Genomic DNA, 20,860 nt, shown 5'->3' on the forward strand with positions numbered 1-20,860 from the left:
TTTACCTCTGCTATGAGTAAATACTGAGACAATGCTCAGAGCAGAGCTAATGCTGCTGTAGTCGCTCTCGCACAGACCAACAACAAGACTCCAAACGTACACGGAGTGGACACGGCACGCTTGAATTCTTCACTTCAGCACGGCAGATTTATGAATGAATCAAAACAGCTTGGAGGTACAGTCTTAAAACTCTGATATATTAACGAGGAATCACAAAACAATGGCAGACGCAAGCCAGCACACTGTTTCTGTGCATTTCCTTCCTTTTGTTTAGACACTAACTGGAAAACCCGCCTGTGCTTTGCCCTAACCTGCTGTTTACTCAGTGAAATGATGTGTTTGACAAAGCTGCAGTCTGGGGTTTTATAGCAGAAAAATGACATGTATTTCTTAATACTATCTATCTATATACTATATACATCTATATAGATATATATCTATATACATACATATGTGTATATATAGACTGGATGTTCAGGACTTCCTGAGCAGCTCGTATCTAAGTGATTTCATTCTTGCAGTCTCGACTGATCCTGTTTAAATTCTTCTTAAGCAACAGGCACAGACTTAGATAACAGACGTGCTATTGATTTCCCTGCCTCAGTGTGTGGAAGGGTGGGGCCGTCTCCAGCAGTCTAGTCCACGCCCTTCCAGAGTCCCTGGATTGAGTGAATTTCTTTCACTTGTTTGCCATGTGATCCGTGTTTCACAATTTTTTTTTTTTCTCCCCCACACACACACACACACACACACACACACACACAGTCGCTGTGATGCAAATGGCCATGCCCTCTAGTCAGGCACTTTGTTCACAGCTGGGACACTGACACTGTAGAACGAGCTCATCTGCTCATGTAGCTCACACAAGAAGTTGGAGGAAGGAGGACGCTGGCTTTTATTCTCTTAATTATACAGGCGGTTTGAAGGATTATATTAACTTTTTAACTCCAAAGGAATTGAATGGTTTAGACTTCAGGGAATCCAAATGGTAGGTTACTGTGGTTTTTACAGCATGGTTCATGCTTCTTGTCTTAACATGCGCTCTTGATACTATGACTACACCTATTACACCATATGTGGAAAGGTGAGTGTCATGACTGCACGGTGCCTTTCCCTTTCCCTTTCCCTTTCCCTTTTCTTTAAAAGTTTCATGGACGCACAAAGATATTTGGTCTATTTTTGACGACACAATTTTGAAGTCACTGCTGCTGTTTCACTCCGGGTAAAAAGTTGTAATACTTCCTGTTCAACTTGTGTTTTTTAAGTAATAATGCAAGGAGTGACCAAAGCAACATTGTTTTGTATATCTAGTTATTCGTACCTGTTCTGTTGTCTGTAAAATTCCAACCAGACGTGTCCTAAAAATCAGTGACGTAAAAACACAATCAGCTTAAAAAAGACAAACAAATCCAACATCCAATAAGGTTTTTGTTACACAATTCAGCCGTTTACCCAAGTCCATATACATTTGTTTGCTTTTACTATCTGTTCATATCTTCTTCTTGTTGCTTTTATCATGTTTGTATATTTTTACATTAAATATTTTTACAGTTGAAATGAGGGTGCAGGACATTTGTTGAGCTTCTAGCCCGGAGAGAGAGACAGTATTTTATTTAAAGATGTAATTGTGAAAGTCAATATTTTACTTGCAGCGCCCTAAAGGAAATGTGTGGTAACCCGGGGGTTATCTGTCTGTGTTTTGGACTTTCCATATTTGAGGGAGAACCGAGTTGCTGCCCTCACTAACGTTTGTCTTTCTGTCTTGCTTCTCGTTTTTCCACTTTTAGAATTCGGAGGAGAAGAAGGGAGTGTTTGATCGCCTCAGCAACTTCTTCAGCTCCAGGAAAAAGAAGAGTAGTAGGCACCATTCAAACGCCTCCAGTGATGACCGATCCACTGCGTCCCCGCCGATGTCTCCGCATTCACCCGAGTATGAGCAGCAGGACGGGCTGAAGACGCCCACTCCCCCCCGAAAAAGTGAGACCACGGCGGGAGCAGATGGAGGCGACGCGGGCAGCCGAGGCTCGAGTCCCAGCGCCGCGAGCGTGGTTTCTCTGATAATAGACGAGGCCGACCTCCCATTTGCGGACAGCAACAGCAGTGGTCAGAGCAGCGTGAGGGAGGTTTACGTGGGCAGGATCAGCACGGCCACAGGTGAAAAGAATTCTGGGAATGTGACTCCCACCCTCCTGGACCCTGACACCACCACCACTGCTGATCTGAGCTCAGGTTTAGGCTTCACAGAGTCAGTGGTGGAGGAAGTCAACAAAAAGCTGCACGTTCAGTTACAAGAACGCATTCTGACAAACACGGAGGGCCCCAGTGAGGACAGCGCAATTAGTCCAACCACTCTGATAACGTTTAAAAAATCCCCGTCCATCACAGCCGACGGTCCAAAGTCACCCAACTTAACGTCCATTAGCTTAGCATCAAAGAAAACGTCTGTGACGGTCGGAGAGAAAGGGCACAGCAGTGCTCTGACAGGAATAAGATTAGGATCCCAGTCTTCTACCTCACACGTCACCACAAACAAACAGGAAGATGAAGAGAAGGACAACTCCAGAGACAAACGGAGAGCGAGGATATTCTCTGGGGAAACCACAGTCACGACATGGGGCCCTTCAACTGACAGAGAGGAATTAGCCAGAAGTGATTCTCCGGTACAGCTTCACAAAGCCATCTGGGTGGAAACACACCTGGGAGAGGAGGGGGAGCAAGACTGGGATGTACTGACAGAAAGGGAGGAGGGCTCTGGAGCAGACTCACCTCCCGTGTTGGCTATACCTGTCACAGTAATTCCTGAGGATGAATCTGTAACTGCAGACGGCCCCTCTTCCCCCCCAGAGACTCCGCCGCCCAGTGGCAGCCTGCCACAAGCAGTTACAACCCCGGCTGTGACCACGGGGGAGTTGCACACAAACTCAGCGCAGCTAGAGGAGCCTTCCACTGGCACAGACTCAACGAAAAGTTCACTTCCTCCTGAGAAACGCAGAACCAGAGAAAACCGTGTCACGCGCAAGACTGTCAATCTGCCCTCGAAGCACAGGGCTTTTGCCCAGAGGGTGAATCTTAGCCCAGAGTCAAGTTTAGAGGCGAGTGAAGCGGAGCACAGCAGAGATTCACCTTCAAAGACTTCAGATCAGTGAGTATCTCTCTATTTGAATGTGTTTTCTGTGGTTTGTGTGTTTAGTAGCCCTTTGATGCTGGGAAGAACAGAATGCCGGGGAGCTAAAGAGAGCTGAGCTGGCATGCAACCTGAGCTCCGAGTTCCCAGGCTCCATTGTACCAGAGGAGAACAATGCAGGCTAAAGCTGCACCGAGGCACTGAAATATTTATATACTGTCCATCTAATCATACAGAAAGAACGCAGAGTGTGTTTAAAATCCCTTAAAACAATTAAAGTAGTGATATTGAATCAGACTTTTTATCTTGGTTGAGTTGAAGTGAAGATTGTCTTTGCCGTGTTTACACATGGCGTTTATACTCTACTTGAACGCTACCTGAATAAGTTAGTCATCACAGAACTTGACAGGCGACTGGTGACTACTGCATGTTTGACTTCAGGATTACGCAGATGCATTCAGACACATGGCCACAGAGACAAAGGCCCTGCAAAAATAAAGATGGTGCTTGCAGAGGACTAACAAATGACTAACACTAAACTTTACTTTTACTTCACATTCCAGGCTAAAGTTGGTGTTGCTTGCCTGCATACCTCTTAAATCATGGGACTGATTTATGTTTTCACGACTGCTGCAGAGAAGTGAAGTTTAAACCCAAGCAGAGCGAGAGTTAAAGTTTAACAAAAATGTTTCCCTTTAGTTTCTCTGGAGTGGTGACTTTTCCAAAAATATATTATTATAGAGCAACTTAAGACACAGATACACTTATTATTTTTGTTTTATGTCACTTAAAATAATGGTACTTATTAAAAAGCATGTTGATTACCTAAGCTTAAGTAAATCAAGTACTTCATTATTAATATGTATTCCATTACAAGTAAAGTGCAACAAAAGGGCCTTTAAGTTTCTAAATAGAGTTTCATTTTAATGGCTTCATGCTTTCACTTGCCAGTGCTCATTGCACACAACACGCTGTGGTTTTGGCACCCTCTTTCTTTTTTTTTTCCCTCAACGTTAGAAAACCTATATTTATTGCAGTCGGTTTGTTGGTGTTGCTTGTTTTGCCATGTTTAAAAATGCCCGACTTTGCAACTACCCCCTGAAATGACGGCCACTGTTGTCATGACAACGACGGCCGTGAGTGTACAAATGTGCACGGCCATATGAGAAAGTATGTGTCCTTCGTTCAAGGAAGAAAAACCTCCCACGAAAACCTGTTTTTCACCCAGACATCTGCGACCCACTCTGGTGTCATGACTTACTGATTTGTAAAACACTGTTATAACTAAACGGATATCTGCCGTTTCTTATTTAGACACTTTATTGAAACTTTTGTCTTCCCTCTCTTTGTCTCCCTGCTCTGACAGAGTGCCAAGCCTCCAAAGCAACAGCACTGCAGAGCTCAAGCAAACCAACCTTGAACATCCAACAACAGATGAGACTGCACTCTGTGACCCAAACACATCTGAGATTCTAGCTGAAGGAAGAGCTGACTCAGTGTGCTCCGACCTCGAGGACGCCTCTGCAAATGTGGACATGCACAGACCGCAGCCACAAGCACCGGGGTCTGGCAAAAAAGGCCAAGAGTCAACCCAGGCTATGGCCTCTAAAGGAGGGCCGAAAGCCACTGGAGCAAAGACCCCAACCTCTGCTGCTGGAAGCAAAACCAACAGTGTCTCAGTGAAAGCAAAAGTCTCCACAGACGGCACAAAAGTTTCTATGTTACCGACTTTAAAAGATCAAAGCACCAGTGTTTCTTCGACTACAGAGGGTTCAAAGTCTAAAATCCCCAAAAGGGCAGTGTCAGATGCTGATGTGAAATCACCTGGGACGCCAGATAAAACATCAGCCACCGATGCCTCAGTGGTCACTTCTAAACTACAAAAGCAAACTAGAACCAAAGACTCTTTGAAATCTGTGGTCACTCCGGCCAGAGCTGGCAGGAAACCAAGTTTTGATGAAGCAAAGGGAGGGAAAACTTTGTCAGGAGAAGTTTCTCCCACAAAAAGCATATTCAGGAAAGGAACAAAGCTTAAAGAAAAGTCAGAGGGGGACAGTGGCTCTGTTAGCCTGGTAAATGGCTTGGAGAAAGATCATAGGGAGAGCGCTGTTAAAACAGTGCACACACCTGGAAAGGAAAGCGTGGATGTGAAAAAACAGTCACAGAGCCATCTGGAGAATAATGCCTCCCCGTCATCAAAGAGTCGCTTACCTATTTCATCTCCGACACGGAAGACTATGGATGATACGACACAAGTCAGTGGCACCAGCTATAAAAAACCTGCGCAGACCGAGACAGACAGAGCGGAGAGAACGTCAGATAAGCATGAAGCAGAGAGACGTGGTCGTGACGCACCTTCCTCCCCTCCTCAAAGTTCCATGAAAGGTGAGACGGTGTGTTCTAGTACTTGTTACCGTGTCTTATTACTAAATCCCCTAAAAGATACTAAAAAGATCAGCTCTGTCCAGGGCTCTCCTGGATTTTTGGGAGTTTTTGGGAAGTTGGATTAGACGGATACCAAATTTCGTGACTGTTTAAATGTTTTTAGACACAAACCCAGGATAAAGTCTGGAAAATTGTGTCTGTACATTTCACGGAGCTTCGGTTTACTCGACAAAAACATAGCATGAGATTTTCTGGATTTAAGTAAGAGGTGATATATGTTTGGATCATGCAGGAGGCAGAACATGTGCTCAGTTGAACATTGTCCAGAAATTGAGCAGGGAGCTGGCAGAATAAGTTCAGCTGAGTGACTTTTCTCATGCAGGAAAATGTCTTATGGTAAACATGAAGCCGCAGCTACACACTGGTTAAGTTCTGCACTGCTTAAATATTAAAAACGGAATAAAACAGCTCGTCTGACTCAACCCAAACATAACAACATGCGTCCTGACAAACATGGCTTAAAAATGCACTCTAGATGCATCTCGTTACCCAGTCGTATTGTGCAGATGTGTTTATTTAGCCACATGTGTCCCAGACTGCCTCCCATTCAAATTTAGGTGATTGGATTTGAAGATGCTGTGGATCACTAAGCAAGGTTGTTAATACCAGATCTGAACAGGGCCAAAATCCACCCACCAGCCCTTCTTAAGCAAATAATTAATACTTTTAATTGTGTGTTTATTATTGTTTTTTTTAACTGCATTTAGCCAAGATGACCTTTTTACTTCTTTGTATTAAAACTGTGTGCATATGTGTTTCTAACAGGAGGAATGCTTTCAACAAAACCATCCAAACACCTCCCTAAAAGGAGCCATGAGGAGAGTGACACTTCCGTCCCAGGTGTCTCTGCACCTCCTGCAGAGCCAGAGAAAACCTCCAGGATTTCCAAACAGACTGAAAACATCAAACAACAACAGCAAAAGAGTCCAGTGAAGGATCCAGCTGATCCCTTATCATCTGTGAGCAGACTTCCAACGCTGGGTCAGAAAAGCTCCAACAAAATGAAAGTCAAAAATGTGAGAGAATCTGAGAGTTCTGCAAACACGGTGGACTCCAGTCAGAACTCTGACAAGGCAGCAGCAGTCAAAGCATCTGATGACGTGGAGGACAGTGTCACTCATGACAGACACAACATTATAAAACCTTCAGATGAACAGTCATTAGAAGAAAATGAATCACAGAGCGGGATTTTAAAAATTCAGCGAACACAAAACCGTGATGCAATCATCACACCATTAGCAGACCCAGTGTCTACGTTCTTGTCCAGCAGTGACGTTGTTGAAGCCACTGATGTCTCTGGTGTCAAAGACGCTGAGGCACACGGCCAGGAAAGACAGCGTGAAGATAAACCTCAAACAAAAATGCAGATTTCACCTGAACAAGTATCTGACACACAACGCAATGACACAACAAAAGAGCAGCAAACACAGCTAGTACTACAAAGTTCTCCCCAAGGAGAAGATATTTTAGAAACAACCCAGATAATAAGAAAAATAAAACCAGATTTCAGTCAGGAGGATGAGCCAAAGCCTGCAGTGGTTGACATAATCCCTGCCCAGGAGGACGTAACCGATATGTCGGCCAAACCTGTTGCGGTTGATCGCTGTGACATAATGACCCACTCTGATGAGGATAGTGTCTCTTTAAAAGAAACAACAGAGGTCACTGCTACAGAAGAGATGACCTCAAATAGTTGTGCTGCTAAAATGAGCTTAAAAGATGAAGATGCTGAGCTGAAGGATGCCGTTTTATCCACTCCCATTAACCTGGCCAATATAGAGCAGCAGATAAAAATCAAGGATCAAACAGTAAATGCAATTATTGACAAAGATCCGTCCTCCACATTGGTCACAGAGTCAGTGAACATTTTTGAGGTGGAAGAGAAAACTAACGAGGAGGTTGGCAGAAAACCACCAGAGGATTTGGACATTCAAACAGAGACTGTGACTGTTTGTAAAGTACCCAAGAATGTTGAAAATAAGTTAGACAAAGAGCCTCTTTTACTGGCAGGAAGGTTTGAACGTCAGAAGAAAGAGTCAGAACCAAAGGACAAGCTGAACGAGACAGCAGTGGAAAACACGGACTCGCGGCACAGTTGCCAAGAGGAGCTCGAGAGCAAAACCAACGAGGCTGAAACAGAAAAAGATATTTCAAAACCAGAGTACGATCCAACATCAGAAGAGAAATGTCTACAGTCTGACTCAGAGGACGGACAGCAGACGGTAGATATAGACGCCCTGGAGGAGAAGAGGACAGAGGCAGCGCAAGAAAGGAGTGAATTTAATGAAGCTACACCCAGTGCGTTTGATTCAAATCATGCGATTGTTTTGAAAGAAAATAAAGAGAGTGGTGGTGAGGAAGCCCGGCAAGCCGAGCAGCAGATGACGACTGAACAGGAGCCCAAACTACTTCTGACTGAGGATGAAGTCAAGAATGTCACCACAAAGGAGGAAGAAAAACATGCGGATGATGTCAAGGAAAAACAAAATGCAGAAATTAAAGCCATAATCCCTATCACACCGGATGCTGCAGGTAATAAAAAAGATGAGAGTTTACCAAATGAGACTCCTCAGTCTGAAGGTAACAATCAAGCAGATAAGAAAGCCTTAATTCACAAAGACCAAGGTGAAAATATTGATATCACAGAGGCAAATGCTCATATATCAGCAGAATCCACACGTCCAGATACTACAGTTGTGCAGAAACCCGAGAAACAAAAAGCTCCAGAGAAGAAAACAACAATAAGTGACATTTTACAAGATGAAAAGATTGATAAGACAGAGAAAAATGCTCATAGATCAGCAGAATCCACACGTCCAGATACTACAGTTGTGCAGAAACCCGAGAAACAAAAAGCTCCGGAGAAGAAAACAACAAAAAGTGACATTTTACAAGATGAAAGTATTGACAAGACAGAGACAAATGCTCATAGATCAGTAGAATCCACACGTCCAGATACTACAGTTGAGCAGAAACCAGAGAAACAAAAAGCTCCGGAGAAGAAAACAACAAAAAGTGACATTTTACAAGATGAAAGTATTGACAAGACAGAGACAAATGCTCATAGATCAGTAGAATCCACACGTCCAGATACTACAGTTGAGCAGAAACCAGAGAAACAAAAAGCTCCGGAGAAGAAAACAACAAAAAGTGACATTTTACAAGATGAAAAGATTGATAAGACAGAGAAAAATGCTCATAGATCAGCAGAATCCACACGTCCAGATACTACAGTTGAGCAGAAACCAGAGAAACAAAAAGCTCCGGAGAAGAAAACAACAAAAAGTGACATTTTACAAGATGAAAAGATTGATAAGACAGAGAAAAATGCTCATAGATCAGCAGAATCCACACGTCCAGATACTACAGTTGTGCAGAAACCCGAGAAACAAAAAGCTCCGGAGAAGAAAACAACAAAAAGTGACATTTTACAAGATGAAAGTATTGACAAGACGGAGAAAAATGCTCATAGATCAGCAGAATCCACACGTCCAGATACTACAGTTGTGCAGAAACCCGAGAAACAAAAAGCTCTGGAGAAGAAAACAACAAAAAGTGACATTTTACAAGATGAAAAGATTGATAAGACAGAGAAAAATGCTCATAGATCAGCAGAATCCACACGTACAGATACTACAGTTGAGCAGAAACCAGAGAAACAAAAAGCTCCGGAGAAGAAAACAACAAAAAGTGACATTTTACAAGATGAAAGTATTGACAAGACAGAGAAAAATGCTCATAGATCAGCAGAATCCACACGTACAGATACTACAGTTGAGCAGAAACCAGAGAAACAAAACGCTCCAGAGAAGAAAACAACAAAAAGTTACATTTTGCAAATGGCACCAACCCAACAAGTGCTAACAGTTAGCGCTGAAGCTCAGAATGCTCATAAAGACATTGAAGAAAAGACTGAAACTATTGTTACATCAGAAAAGGACTTGGTGAGTGAGACGTCAGTTGTTAATGCAGACATTAAAGATGTCCAAGATCAGAAGTCCATAACTGTTAAAGACACCGGGGACATCGATAACATGGATAAAAACAAATCAACCAAAGCTGAAGGTCCAGAGACAGAGAGAATTAAAACTGAAGATCAAGAGAGCAGAGAAACAGATGCGACTCAAGAACTCAAACCTGAAGTTACAAATGAAAAGACTGAAATAAAGGATTCTTCTTTAGACAGTTTGATGAATGAGACAGCAGTCACTGACATAGAAGTTAGCTCCCCTAAGGACCAGACACCTATAATTGTTGGAAACAAAATGAAGAGCCTGAAAAAGGGAGAGAAGAGGACAACAACAGAGTCCAAACAACCAACTTTTAATCCAGAACCAAAACAGGAAACAAAAGCTGTGGAGCAGACACGTGAAAACTCAACTCAAGAACTTGACTCCATAAGCAGCAACGATACAAAGAACAACACTGAAACTGAGGATAATGTGAACGCCAACAGTGACGTGAACAACCAACGGATCGAAAAGCCCATAATTGTAAGTGACCAAGATAAGAACACTACAGAACCACATACTGACCTAAAGCAGAAGACACAAACAGTAAGAACGGAGAGAAGCTCAGAAAAACATATTCAAAAAGTGAAGTCTGAAAACAACAAAACTCAGACTGACGAGGGAATAAAAGACAAGACTGAAACGAAGGATTCATCGACAAAGAATCTGTCAGCAACTGTGAAAGTTGACTCTAAGGTCGGTGACCAAAAAGACAAGATGTCCTCAGTTTTCAGCGGTGAACATGTGGACAATGAGAAATTGGAAGAAACCACCGCTCCATCCACAGACTCCAAAGCTCCAAACGTTTGCCAAGAGCGGGAAACAAAGACTGAATCTATGAAAATATCAGCAGATGCTAAATTACCTGAAAAATCACGCGTCTTCACTGCTGGTCATAAGAGTCACAAGATGCAGAAACCGAAAAGCTCGACAAAAGAATGTGTTCAAGACGAGAAGAAAGTGGCAAAGCAAGAGGATCAGCACATAAACACGTCCACGATGGACATGAAGCAAGACTCAGAATCCATTGTTGTAAAAGACGCGACTCGCAAAGAAGTTGGTGGAGAACAGTCTGAAGTTATTTTAGACCAAATACACATTAGTGTTGAAGACCAGAAGAAAGAGTCCATCACCATCAGTGTTCTAAAAGACAAACTGCCACCTTTAAAAGAGGAGAACATCTTAAACCTCACAGATCCACAAATCCCTATGAAGCCAACAATCAATGTGCCAGCAAAGTCTTCCGCTCCATCTCAAAGCCCTCAGCTAAAGAAAGAATCTCCATCCAGCTGGTTAGACGTGGAACATCGTCAAAAACAGAAGAAGGAAAACAAAAAAAGGCTTGAATCCTCAGTCAGTGAGGATGAATCCGTGGAGACTGATGACTTTGATGATTTTATCAGGAGCATCAAGGAAGGCGGAATTCCCTTTTCCCTCCCTCCAAAGAGGCACGTCCGTAAAAAGTCCCCATCTCCACAGTTTGCCATGCCAGCCATTAAGGAGGACCGCTTTGAGAAGACATTTGATCCTGATGAATTTCAGTTTGGCTTAAGGAAAAAAGACAAACTGTTCAAGGATCCCTCACCAGCTATGGTGATCAAACAAAACGCAGCGAACAGGGAAGGACGGAGTCTGGACAAACGTAATGCCCCGTCCACGTCCAAAGACAAAAACAAATCATTTGATGAGGTGGAAGGAAAGGGGGGACACACAAATTCATTTTCTGAAGCCAGAAATGAAGAGGAACAAAGCAACGGAGAGGAGCCTGGGAAGTTCTCGTCAAGACTTGAAAGGATGTCCATCCTCTCCAGCTTACGCTCCACCAGGAAGACCAAAGAGGAAACTACCTCTGGCTCAAGTAGCTCTTTTTCAACAAACCAACAAGACTCGGCCTCTCTTGGAAAGCAGGGTGTTGACTCACCTCTGCACGGTGGTGGAGCAGATAAAGAGGGTGTGAAGGATCAAGGACCTCTTGTCGGCAGTGGTAAAAGTGTAATAAATGAGTCACTTGACTCCTCCTCCTCCTCCTCCTCCTCTCCTCCTCCTCTTCCCATGTTCTCAGAGATCAAGCTGCCAGATCATTTGGAGAAATACTTCAAGATGTCAAATAAAGAATCAGAGGCCTCTCCTGGCTCCTCACAGAGTCCTCAAACTGAACTCAATTCAGAGCAGAGTACAGTTAAAGACCAGGCCTTGAAATCACAACGACAGGAAATGGACATGGGCCCTCAGGGTTCTGCTGCACCGCCTCCAACCACCGTCCAACACAGACGAGCAATGAAGAAAAGGGTAAGCATTTGAATATTCAATCAAAAATGAATGAGTAGTAATGAATGGATTTGAACTTGCTGGGCTTTGATACAAAAAAATAGCGACACTGTATAACCTCGTTGGTCTCCATGGTGACGCACACACCCTACTTTCATTTCCTGTTCTTTTATTATGGCCATGGAACAACTCATTTGCAAGTGTAGACACGAGAACGGCACATGTCCTCGGTCTGGAATTTTACACAGGAAACTCAGCTCGTCACATCGCGTCACGCTGGACTATTTGCATCAATGCAAATACAGTAGACTCATGCAAACAGAATACTCATTGTATTTTTTTTTGCAGTTGATGGGCACAAATTAAAATGTAGTTTTATCTCCAGAGATACTAACAATATATGTGCTTGTTTTAGAGCTGACTGCTGATATGCAGCCAATCTACAGCTTCATTTAAATACTCACTGTCTGTCTCTACAACCTGCATTATGTGTCCTCACTTAAATAAATAAATAATAATAGTTTAAATGTATGAAACATTTATCTGATTCTAACGTATAGATACAGATAATGACTGAACTGTCACATTTCCTCACAGGTCCCTGCAGTGAGAGGCATCCACAAAAGGCCTGGAAAGGTATGATTATATGTTTTTTCTGTATTTTTGAGAACATTTTGTTGCATGGAAAATTCCCATTGTTGCAAAAACATTTTTTTTGTCTTTATCCAGATTGTAATACATGAACATGCTCAGTTTGGAGGGGAAGCGCTGGAGTTCTTCCATGACGTGGAAGATGCCACCACGTTGAAGCTGTCTCCTGTCATCTCAGTCAGAGTCATTAGAGGATGGTAAGGCTATTTTTTGCTGCCGACACAAATTGTTTTTTAGTTTTTCTGAGTAGTAGTGTTCATTAATCCTTTCAGTTTGTTTTCTTACAGTTTTCCAAACTTCATGTATTCACGCACTGACATTAATGGGGGTCATTTTCTCTCTTCGTCTTTCTTTAGCTGGCTGTTGTATGAAAAACCTGGCTTCCAGGGTCGCATCATCGCCCTCGAGGAAGGTCCCACCGAGCAGATAGTGAACATATGGGCCGATGAGGAAACTCCAACAACAATGGACCAGAATGGTCAGCCTGTTCCAACTGCACCTCTGGTCATAGGTTCCATCCGATTGGCAGTCAGAGTAAGTCGTTTAAGATGAGTTTAAAAAACAAAAAAGCAGCATTTAATCATTTAAAATCCCACAAACATGCACCATACTGTAATAATAGTGAATTTATCTGTTTTTTTGTTAATTATGAAGCTGAATTTCTCACACACGTGAATGTTTACGATGTGTTGTGTAGGACTACTGCGTTCCCAGGATTGACCTGTTTTCAGAGGTCAATGGGATGGGGAGGATGGCGTCGTACTGCGACGACACTGTAGAGATCGGCTCATATGGGATCCCACAGACCACTGGCTCCATTAAGGTCCATTCAGGCGTGTAAGTACTTAACCTCAGGTCTCATTTACACTAACGGAACATACGATTGTATTATAACAATATATAATGTAAATTTATACACTTATAATACATAAAAAATGTGCAGGATGAACTAAAGATAAACCTATAAGGGCTGGTAGTACAACAACACTAAATTGTATACATGCAACTAAGGTTGTTGCATTATTTAATGCTATTAATTATTAACATTATTTAATACTATTCATACACTTTGCATTTTTCATCTTTTGTTTTCATTGCTCATGGAACATTATGCAGCTAACTGGCCGTTCTAAAGGTCACAGCGATGCACACTTTGTGGACACTTTATGGGGGAAACGGCCTGTGGGCAGCATCTGTTTTCTGTCTCTGAAGGAATGCGAGCTGTAGGGTAGGGCTTGTGCTCTTTGCTTGAACTGTTGCTGATAACTGACGGTTAGCACATGGAGTGGAGAGGGTGAACATGTGGTGGAGACTTGAAATCTCTAAATCCTCTGAGGCAACACCCAAACCTAACATCACAACACACGAGACTAGGATCAATAATTCCCATACATATATATATATATATATATATATATATATTTTCATGTGAACATGTGGATACAGAAATTCAGTGCAGATTAATAATCAGTCCACTTCACTTTATATGTCACTACATTCACCTCCCGCCCCAAACCTAACATCACAACACACGAGACTAGGATCAATAATTCCCATACATATATATATATATATATATATATATATATATATATATATATATATATATTTTCATGTGAACATGTGGATACAGAAATTCAGTGCAGATTAATAATCAGTCCACTTCACTTTATATGTCACTACATTCACCTCCCCCCCTCTCTCTGTCTGTCTCTCTGTCTGTCTGTCTGTACATGTGTAGCTGGTTGGTGTGCAGTGATCCAGGCTTTGGAGGTTTTGTAGGAGTTCTAGAGGTGGGAGAATATCCCTGTCCAGAGAGCTGGGGTTTCGCTGAGCCCTTCATCAGCTCCCTCAGACCTCTACACATGGTAAAGTAACATTATATATTTTTTTGTTATGTTGTCAACTTGCTTTCAGCTGACAGTTGTGTTGTCTCTTTATTTTCAGGGAGCAATACGAGTGGAGAACCCTCACGAAGTCAAGGTGTGTTTTTTTGTTTTTTTATTACAACTGCTGTGTCCATCAGTGTCTGAAACTACACACTGCTTCTGCTTTTTTGTTTACAAAGCTGCGTATGTGTTTGACCAGTCAGAGAAAGATACTCTCAGAGTAGATGCAGTTCATGAATGGCTATGAAGCCACAGAGCAGGGCGCCTTCGTTTTACTGCACGTTCTGTCGTAAATCTATCGCTCCTGAAGTGATGTGCTGGCAAAAACGTGAGATACGAAAGAAAATGGTTTCATTGTTCCATGACTAACCCTTTAATATGTATTTCACACGAGAAGCTTGCTGTCATGTTTCTACAGCATTCCGAACAGACATGCGGTTTGTTTTTTTTGTTTTGTTTTGAAGCTGAGTCTTAATATGCAAACTTAAAATAAATGGCTCCGCCCACATAAAACAGATAAGGAAAAGGAAACGCAGAATATCGTGAAAGAGCTCCCTGACACGCAGCTAATTCCAAGACAGGGGTAAACAGAGGAGTCAACTATGTGTTTCACTACGCAGTCTCACCATTAGATGTCACTTATGCTTACAGACTGGACCTTTAATCTGTGCAATGATTGGTGTTCTGCAAAAACAGTAATAACATGTGTAAGGCGTCTGTGTGCAGCTGAGACTCACCACCGTCCCGCTCTTCCCCGTTTAGGCTTTATTGTTCGAGAAGCCTAACTTTGATGGAGAGTGCATGGAGGTGGACAGCCATGTGTACAGTCTGCAAGAAACAGAAGAAGAAGAGGAAACATCTAAATGTGACAAATATAAGAAAATATTGCCCACAGTGGGCTCTATAAAGGTCCTCAGTGGTCTGTGAGTATCTGCTAAAGTTACCATGAGACCCAGCAACCATCATATGTAATTCATTCATATTTAATAACACGTTTCATTTGGTCTGTGTAGCTGGGTGGGCTATCAAGAGGAAGACTTTGAGGGCCAGCAGTACATTCTAGAGGAGGGAGAGTATCCACACTACAGTGACTGGGGAGCGTCTGAGGATGGGATCCTGTCCCTCCGGCCTGTGTGCACAGTAAGTGTTTTTGACACACGTCTTAAAACAGTGCCCAACCTTCTGTTGCTTACACTAAAAAATAAATGTAGGCACAAGAGAACTTTCTTTTTTCGCTTTCTAATGATTCCTCTGTGTTTTTGAAGGATTTCCAGTCTCCACACGTTAAACTGTACAGCGAGCGAAACTGTGACGAGCTGGGTCTCAACGTGAATTTGCTTGGTCCTGTCCTCAACATGGAGGGCATCAGCCACGGGACCAAGACTCAGTCTGCCAACGTCATGAGTGGAGTGTAAGTTAAAAAAAACTTCCATTACCATGTTAAAAATCAGAAGTGAGGGAGTGTCCTGGAAGCTAAATGCTTACAATGCATTCCACATAATTGCTGTGTCCGTGGTTCAACTCCAGTCAGATACTTTAACCCTTTGAACCCTCAGGTCTTCTGGTTCTGGTCGTTTTGGCCCACATTCGTAGATACAGTCTCCCTGAAGACCTGAAGGCAGCACTAAATGTTCATAATTTTAAAAGTAAACTCAAGACCGACCCTTTTAGTGTAGCCTTCAATCAAAGTTATTTTTATTAATAACAAAATGTATTGTTTTATTTGACATTATCTTATATGTCTGTTTACTTTCTGAGCGTTCATTTGATCTCTCTTACTTTTGATTTACTCTTTACTCTTTTTTAGCATTTATTTTCCCCCAAATTTGATGATTGTGTGTCCTGACAAGTTTCATCCCATCACTTTTAATATTCCTCTGTTGCCTCCGTGTCTGTGACTCAGACCAGGAAAGGGAGTGTCACCTCACACGTGTACAGCAGACGTACTTTGTATTTTCATGCAAACCTTTTAAGCAGTTTTCACCAGATTTGACTGGTGATTCTGGTTCAGTTTTTCCCCCCCCGTTACCAAACAAAGTGCAGTGATGGCTCATCCTTCATTTAGCCTGGAGCCTGCTCTTGTAAGCACACAGGGGCGTCGCCCTTGGTGGTTGCCATGTGTGGCGAGTTTTGCCTTAAAGGACTTTTTATTACTGTACAGTTTGTGAAATTACTGTCAAGTCAATGATTTATCCTAATTAAAGCTCTTCAAAAGCAGCAGGTTTTTTTTTAATCAGTTAGCCATTTGCTTGTCTGAGCTTGAACATTCACTGAGTGCTGTTTGTTTTACCTGGGCTCTTTTGCAATCCTCCTGTTTTTATTCTGATTCACCCTTTGAGTCAGAGCAGTAATTAGAGCAATAATCTGATCAGTATTTTACTTTCTGGCACTGCAGTGTTTCTTATCATAAGTTGTTGTTGTTGTTTTGTTGTGCGACTGGCAGATGGGTGGCGTTTGAAAAGCCTGGATTTGGTGGAGAGCTCTATGTGCTGGAGAAAGGCCTGTATGCAAACCCAGATGACTGGGGAGCCCAGAACTTCAAGATCTCATCCATACAGCCAGTCTTCCATGTGAGAACTGATATGAACATGAATAGTAAAGGATGTGTTTAAAACAGGGTTACAAATTTGCTATTTTACTGTGATTATTTTCTTCTTATACTTATATCCTCCCTGTTTTGTAGGAATTGCTGATGGGCTCTCCAAAATTCAAGGTATCCTCCATCCCCTCAAGGCTTAACCATGTCTGTTGTGGTTGTGTGTGTCTGCAGGGTCACTAAAGTGGTTTGGACATACTTTATTGTGTGTTACAGGTGCAGCTGTACTCTGAGCCAGACTTCCAGGGAAGGCTGGTGGCTCTGGAGGAGAGCACAGCAGCTCTGGATGAAGACTTCATGCCCAAGTCCTGTAAGGTGCTGACTGGCAGGTAGGCACAGCACACTTAATACATTGTTGATTTATGTTGATTTTCACAAGTGTCTCTGAGTTGGGGATTTTATACCAACCTTTTTGTGAACAAGTCACTTAAGAACCAGTGTATTAAAAATTTTAAAGGGATAGTTTAGGTTTTCTGAAGTTTGGTGCGCCTGAAACGAGGAACTCATCCTTTCTTAATACCTGGCTGACAACTTCACTGAGATAAATGAAGCAACAGTCAATGAGCAGCTCCTGTTTAAATGTTAAAAAACATAGATTTTCTCTGTAGACAGTGAGATGTTTACAAATGTTTTAATTTCCAGTCAGAAAAGACCGTCTAACAGCAAGATAAAGCTGCATATCTATCCTCAGTTTATGGCTAAAATCTGTTTTCTTTGGCAGCCATATTTTCAGAAAGGGTGAAAAAACCTGAAGTATCACTTTCAGATTTTCTAGTTGGTCAATAGTGGTGTTAAATGTGTTTTATATTTGTATTTGTGTCAGCTGGGTGGCCTATGAAGGAGCTGAGTTCACAGAGAACATGTACGTGCTGGAGGAGGGAGAATACTCCAACACTGTGGCCATGGGCTTTCCGTCCTCGGACTCCACCATCCGCTCCATACACACTGCTGGACACGTAAGTATGATGGGTGTATATAGAAAAGCATATGGAATGCTATACTTGTGACCTTTGGATATGTGAAGATGAATATAAACGATGTATGTACTCACTGTATGTTCAGGAGCTCTCGCTGCCCTCCATCAGCCTGTTCAGCAAGGCTAACTGCAGAGGTCGCAGGGTGGTGTTGACCGGCGGAGCCGTGAACCTGCAGCTGATGAGCCTCAACACACGCATACGATCTGTGCTGGTGGAGGGAGGAACGTATGTAAAAAAAACAATACATTTTTGGTGCCATATGTCAGTGTTTGCTGTTAAACAGCTTTTTCTTTTTTAAATCATCCGGTTGAATTGAGTCATGGTGGAAGTCACCGTGTCTTCCTGCAACAAAGTGGTATTATGGGAAGGGACAGGCCTGGGCTAGCTGGTTAGCATGGCAACTTAAGTAAAGGCAAAGAAACTATGACAGTGAAAGGAAAAGACAGTTAGCACAAGTCTAAGACACAAGTCTTGCCTTGTTTCCCTGAGACACACATACACATACGTTACACAGAACAGTGCAGAAAACAATACAGAGCACACCTACAGGTAACAACAGTAAGAAAAAAGTACATTATATAATAAAAGTGCAGTAAAATACAATAATAAAAAGTAAATGTAACTTTAGGCTTTGTTTACCGTGTTATTCTGACACAATACACGGAATACATGTAGCTACTAGCTCGTCCTTGGCATTGACCAAAGAAAATCCAGTATTGATATTAATTTGACATGTTTTAGCAGGAAAAGCACATTAGCTACAGCTCTGTAAATCAGAACAGTTGACATTTTTTTCATGACTTTTATGTCGTTAACGTTGAAATTGGTTACAGTTTAACCCATATCTGCCCCTTAGATCTGTGCCATAGGCGCACCCTTGGTATATTGACGTGGGAATAACACACAACTCCTTATATGGACGTCCTGGGGTGTGTGTCTACAGATCATATCTTCAGGCTTCTGTGTGTTTTTGTCTCCTTATGTGTTTTGATTAACTTTATATAGCAAACTACTTGTACTACTTGTGCAGAAGTCACAAAATTAACCATTTTTATTTTATTTTTGTTCATAAAAACTAGCAAAGTGAACTGTGAAATGTGACATTTCAAAAATGTTGTACATTTTGCTCAGGTGTGTTAAATAGGTTGTGCTGAGGATACAATATTGCACTACTATATTGCACATTCTTATAGTCCCTGTATATATGTTTTAACATAGTAATGGAAAAAAGCAGCCTAAATGCTCTGTGTTCTAAGGGTTAAAGGATTGATTAACTTACTCGTAGCAACTGATGTGTTGAAGAATTTTAAAAAGCATTTAAATATTCTTCAAAAGGTTTGACAGGGACTCATGAAATTCCCAAAAACGGTGTTAGCTCAGTTTTTAGAACTAACACGTCAAAGATGTGAGGAACCCAGCAAGTCGGTAAATTGTTTTTGAAACAGCAGCTGCAGCTCATAGAGAAACAAAAGCTTAACTAATACACACGGCTGCTTGTCTCCTCTCCAGGTGGGTGTTGTATGAAGGCAGCAACTACCGTGGTCGACAGCTGCTTCTTCAGCCGCGTGAAGTCACCGACTTGTGCAAGTTAAACGGCTGGCAGCGGCTGGGATCCCTGCGTCCGTTACTTCAGGTATAAAAGGGAGAGATGAGAAATGAGAGATCTTCTCGTGGATGAAAACAAATACTTAATAATAACCCATGCTTCTACATGCATTTCCGCCAACAGAAACAGACGTACTTCTGCCTGCGGAACAGGGAGACAGGATGTATAATGTCTCTGACAGGAACTCTGGACGACGTTAAACTGATGAGGATTCAGGCTGTGGAGGAGACGGGAGGAGTCGAGCAGATCTGGCTCTATCGGGACGGACAGCTCACCTGCAAGGTATTCAACGACGTTAGCGGCACATAAAACTGGCAAACACAGGTCCGCTCATTTTCTAAATGACATTTACGCCAGTTTATTAAAACTACAAAAGTGAACACGGTCAGCGTCTCCATACAAGTATGGCCTTAAAAGTCCAGTACTACACAGAACTGCACCCCAGTGACCAGCACTGCAGCTGTCTGCAAAGAAGATCTGCACCGAGCAAAAATGCAACAACAACAGAGAACTTTCACCTACTTTCCCCTTAAGAACACAGGCAATTGTGTTTAAAGGAAAAAACCCAACCCAACCCAGAGCTAGTGACATAAAACCCTATAGTGGAGTCTTGCTGTCATAATGCAGAGCAGGAAATAACTTGTTTTCCTAACAGTCTTCAATAATTCCACTGTTTGTGTAAGCAGAGGCTCAGAGGCCTTTTACATAGTTATTTATAGAACACTCAACCTGGATCTCCATTTGTATTTACTGCAGTGTAGATTGAGATTAAACATTAAAAGTAAAATACACTACAGGACACTGCAGGTATTTTTCTGCACTTAGAAAATGAATGATTTCAGGAATATGAGAACTGGTTAAACCAGACTTTAAGGAAGTAAGGAAAACTAAGCTGTAGTTACAAATTAACTCCTGTTTCCTGTGTCCGTCTCCAGCTGGTGGAGGACTGTTGCCTGGAGACCTCGAGCAATGTGGTGATGGCGGGAAGTCGACTTTGTGTTTCCCCAGAGCGAGGCAAGGAAAATCAGCTGTGGAACATCACACCTGACGGCCTGGTGCACTGCCATTTCAAACCTGATCTGGTCCTGGAAGTCAAAGGTCAGAGAGCTTCATCTTTTCTTATAATCCCACATAATCCCTACCTGATCAACTCATTTATGCAGGAAACACTTTTAAAATGATCAAACTGCTCTGAGCAGAAAGGCTCTGTGTCTGTGCCCATCCTGCAGCTCCATCTCCTGGTTAATTTAGGAAGTGCACTGAAAATTGCTGCTTACTGTACCTGGTGTCACAT

The 20,860-nt window shown here is 42.3% G+C and overlaps 1 protein-coding gene across 3 annotated transcripts in view; it reads left to right on the forward strand.

Annotated features, from left to right (window-relative positions):
- Positions 1–20,860, forward strand: part of crybg1a (crystallin beta-gamma domain containing 1a) — a 37,583-nt gene that overhangs the window by 15,881 nt on the left and 842 nt on the right. The window contains exons 1-21 of one of the 3 annotated variants that reach the window (XM_058615715.1): positions 97–175; positions 1,788–3,142; positions 4,491–5,509; positions 6,335–11,868; positions 12,445–12,483; positions 12,577–12,695; positions 12,855–13,032; positions 13,196–13,335; positions 14,240–14,366; positions 14,446–14,481; positions 15,150–15,310; positions 15,401–15,527; positions 15,653–15,798; positions 16,831–16,957; positions 17,071–17,100; positions 17,200–17,312; positions 17,807–17,939; positions 18,046–18,185; positions 19,470–19,593; positions 19,690–19,848; positions 20,502–20,664. In XM_058615715.1, the coding sequence (XP_058471698.1) occupies positions 155–175; positions 1,788–3,142; positions 4,491–5,509; positions 6,335–11,868; positions 12,445–12,483; positions 12,577–12,695; positions 12,855–13,032; positions 13,196–13,335; positions 14,240–14,366; positions 14,446–14,481; positions 15,150–15,310; positions 15,401–15,527; positions 15,653–15,798; positions 16,831–16,957; positions 17,071–17,100; positions 17,200–17,312; positions 17,807–17,939; positions 18,046–18,185; positions 19,470–19,593; positions 19,690–19,848; positions 20,502–20,664 (9,991 nt within the window). In that variant the 5' untranslated portion in view covers positions 97–154. Of the gene's footprint in view, positions 1–96; positions 176–839; positions 989–1,787; positions 3,143–4,490; positions 5,510–6,334; positions 11,869–12,444; positions 12,484–12,576; positions 12,696–12,854; positions 13,033–13,195; positions 13,336–14,239; positions 14,367–14,445; positions 14,482–15,149; positions 15,311–15,400; positions 15,528–15,652; positions 15,799–16,830; positions 16,958–17,070; positions 17,101–17,199; positions 17,313–17,806; positions 17,940–18,045; positions 18,186–19,469; positions 19,594–19,689; positions 19,849–20,501; positions 20,665–20,860 lie in introns of those variants that run through there. The other 2 variants (XM_058615716.1, XM_058615714.1) reach the window with 2 other exon arrangements.

This window comes from Solea solea, chromosome 18 (genome assembly GCF_958295425.1).
Source record: "Solea solea chromosome 18, fSolSol10.1, whole genome shotgun sequence".
Taxonomy (NCBI): domain Eukaryota; kingdom Metazoa; phylum Chordata; class Actinopteri; order Pleuronectiformes; family Soleidae; genus Solea; species Solea solea.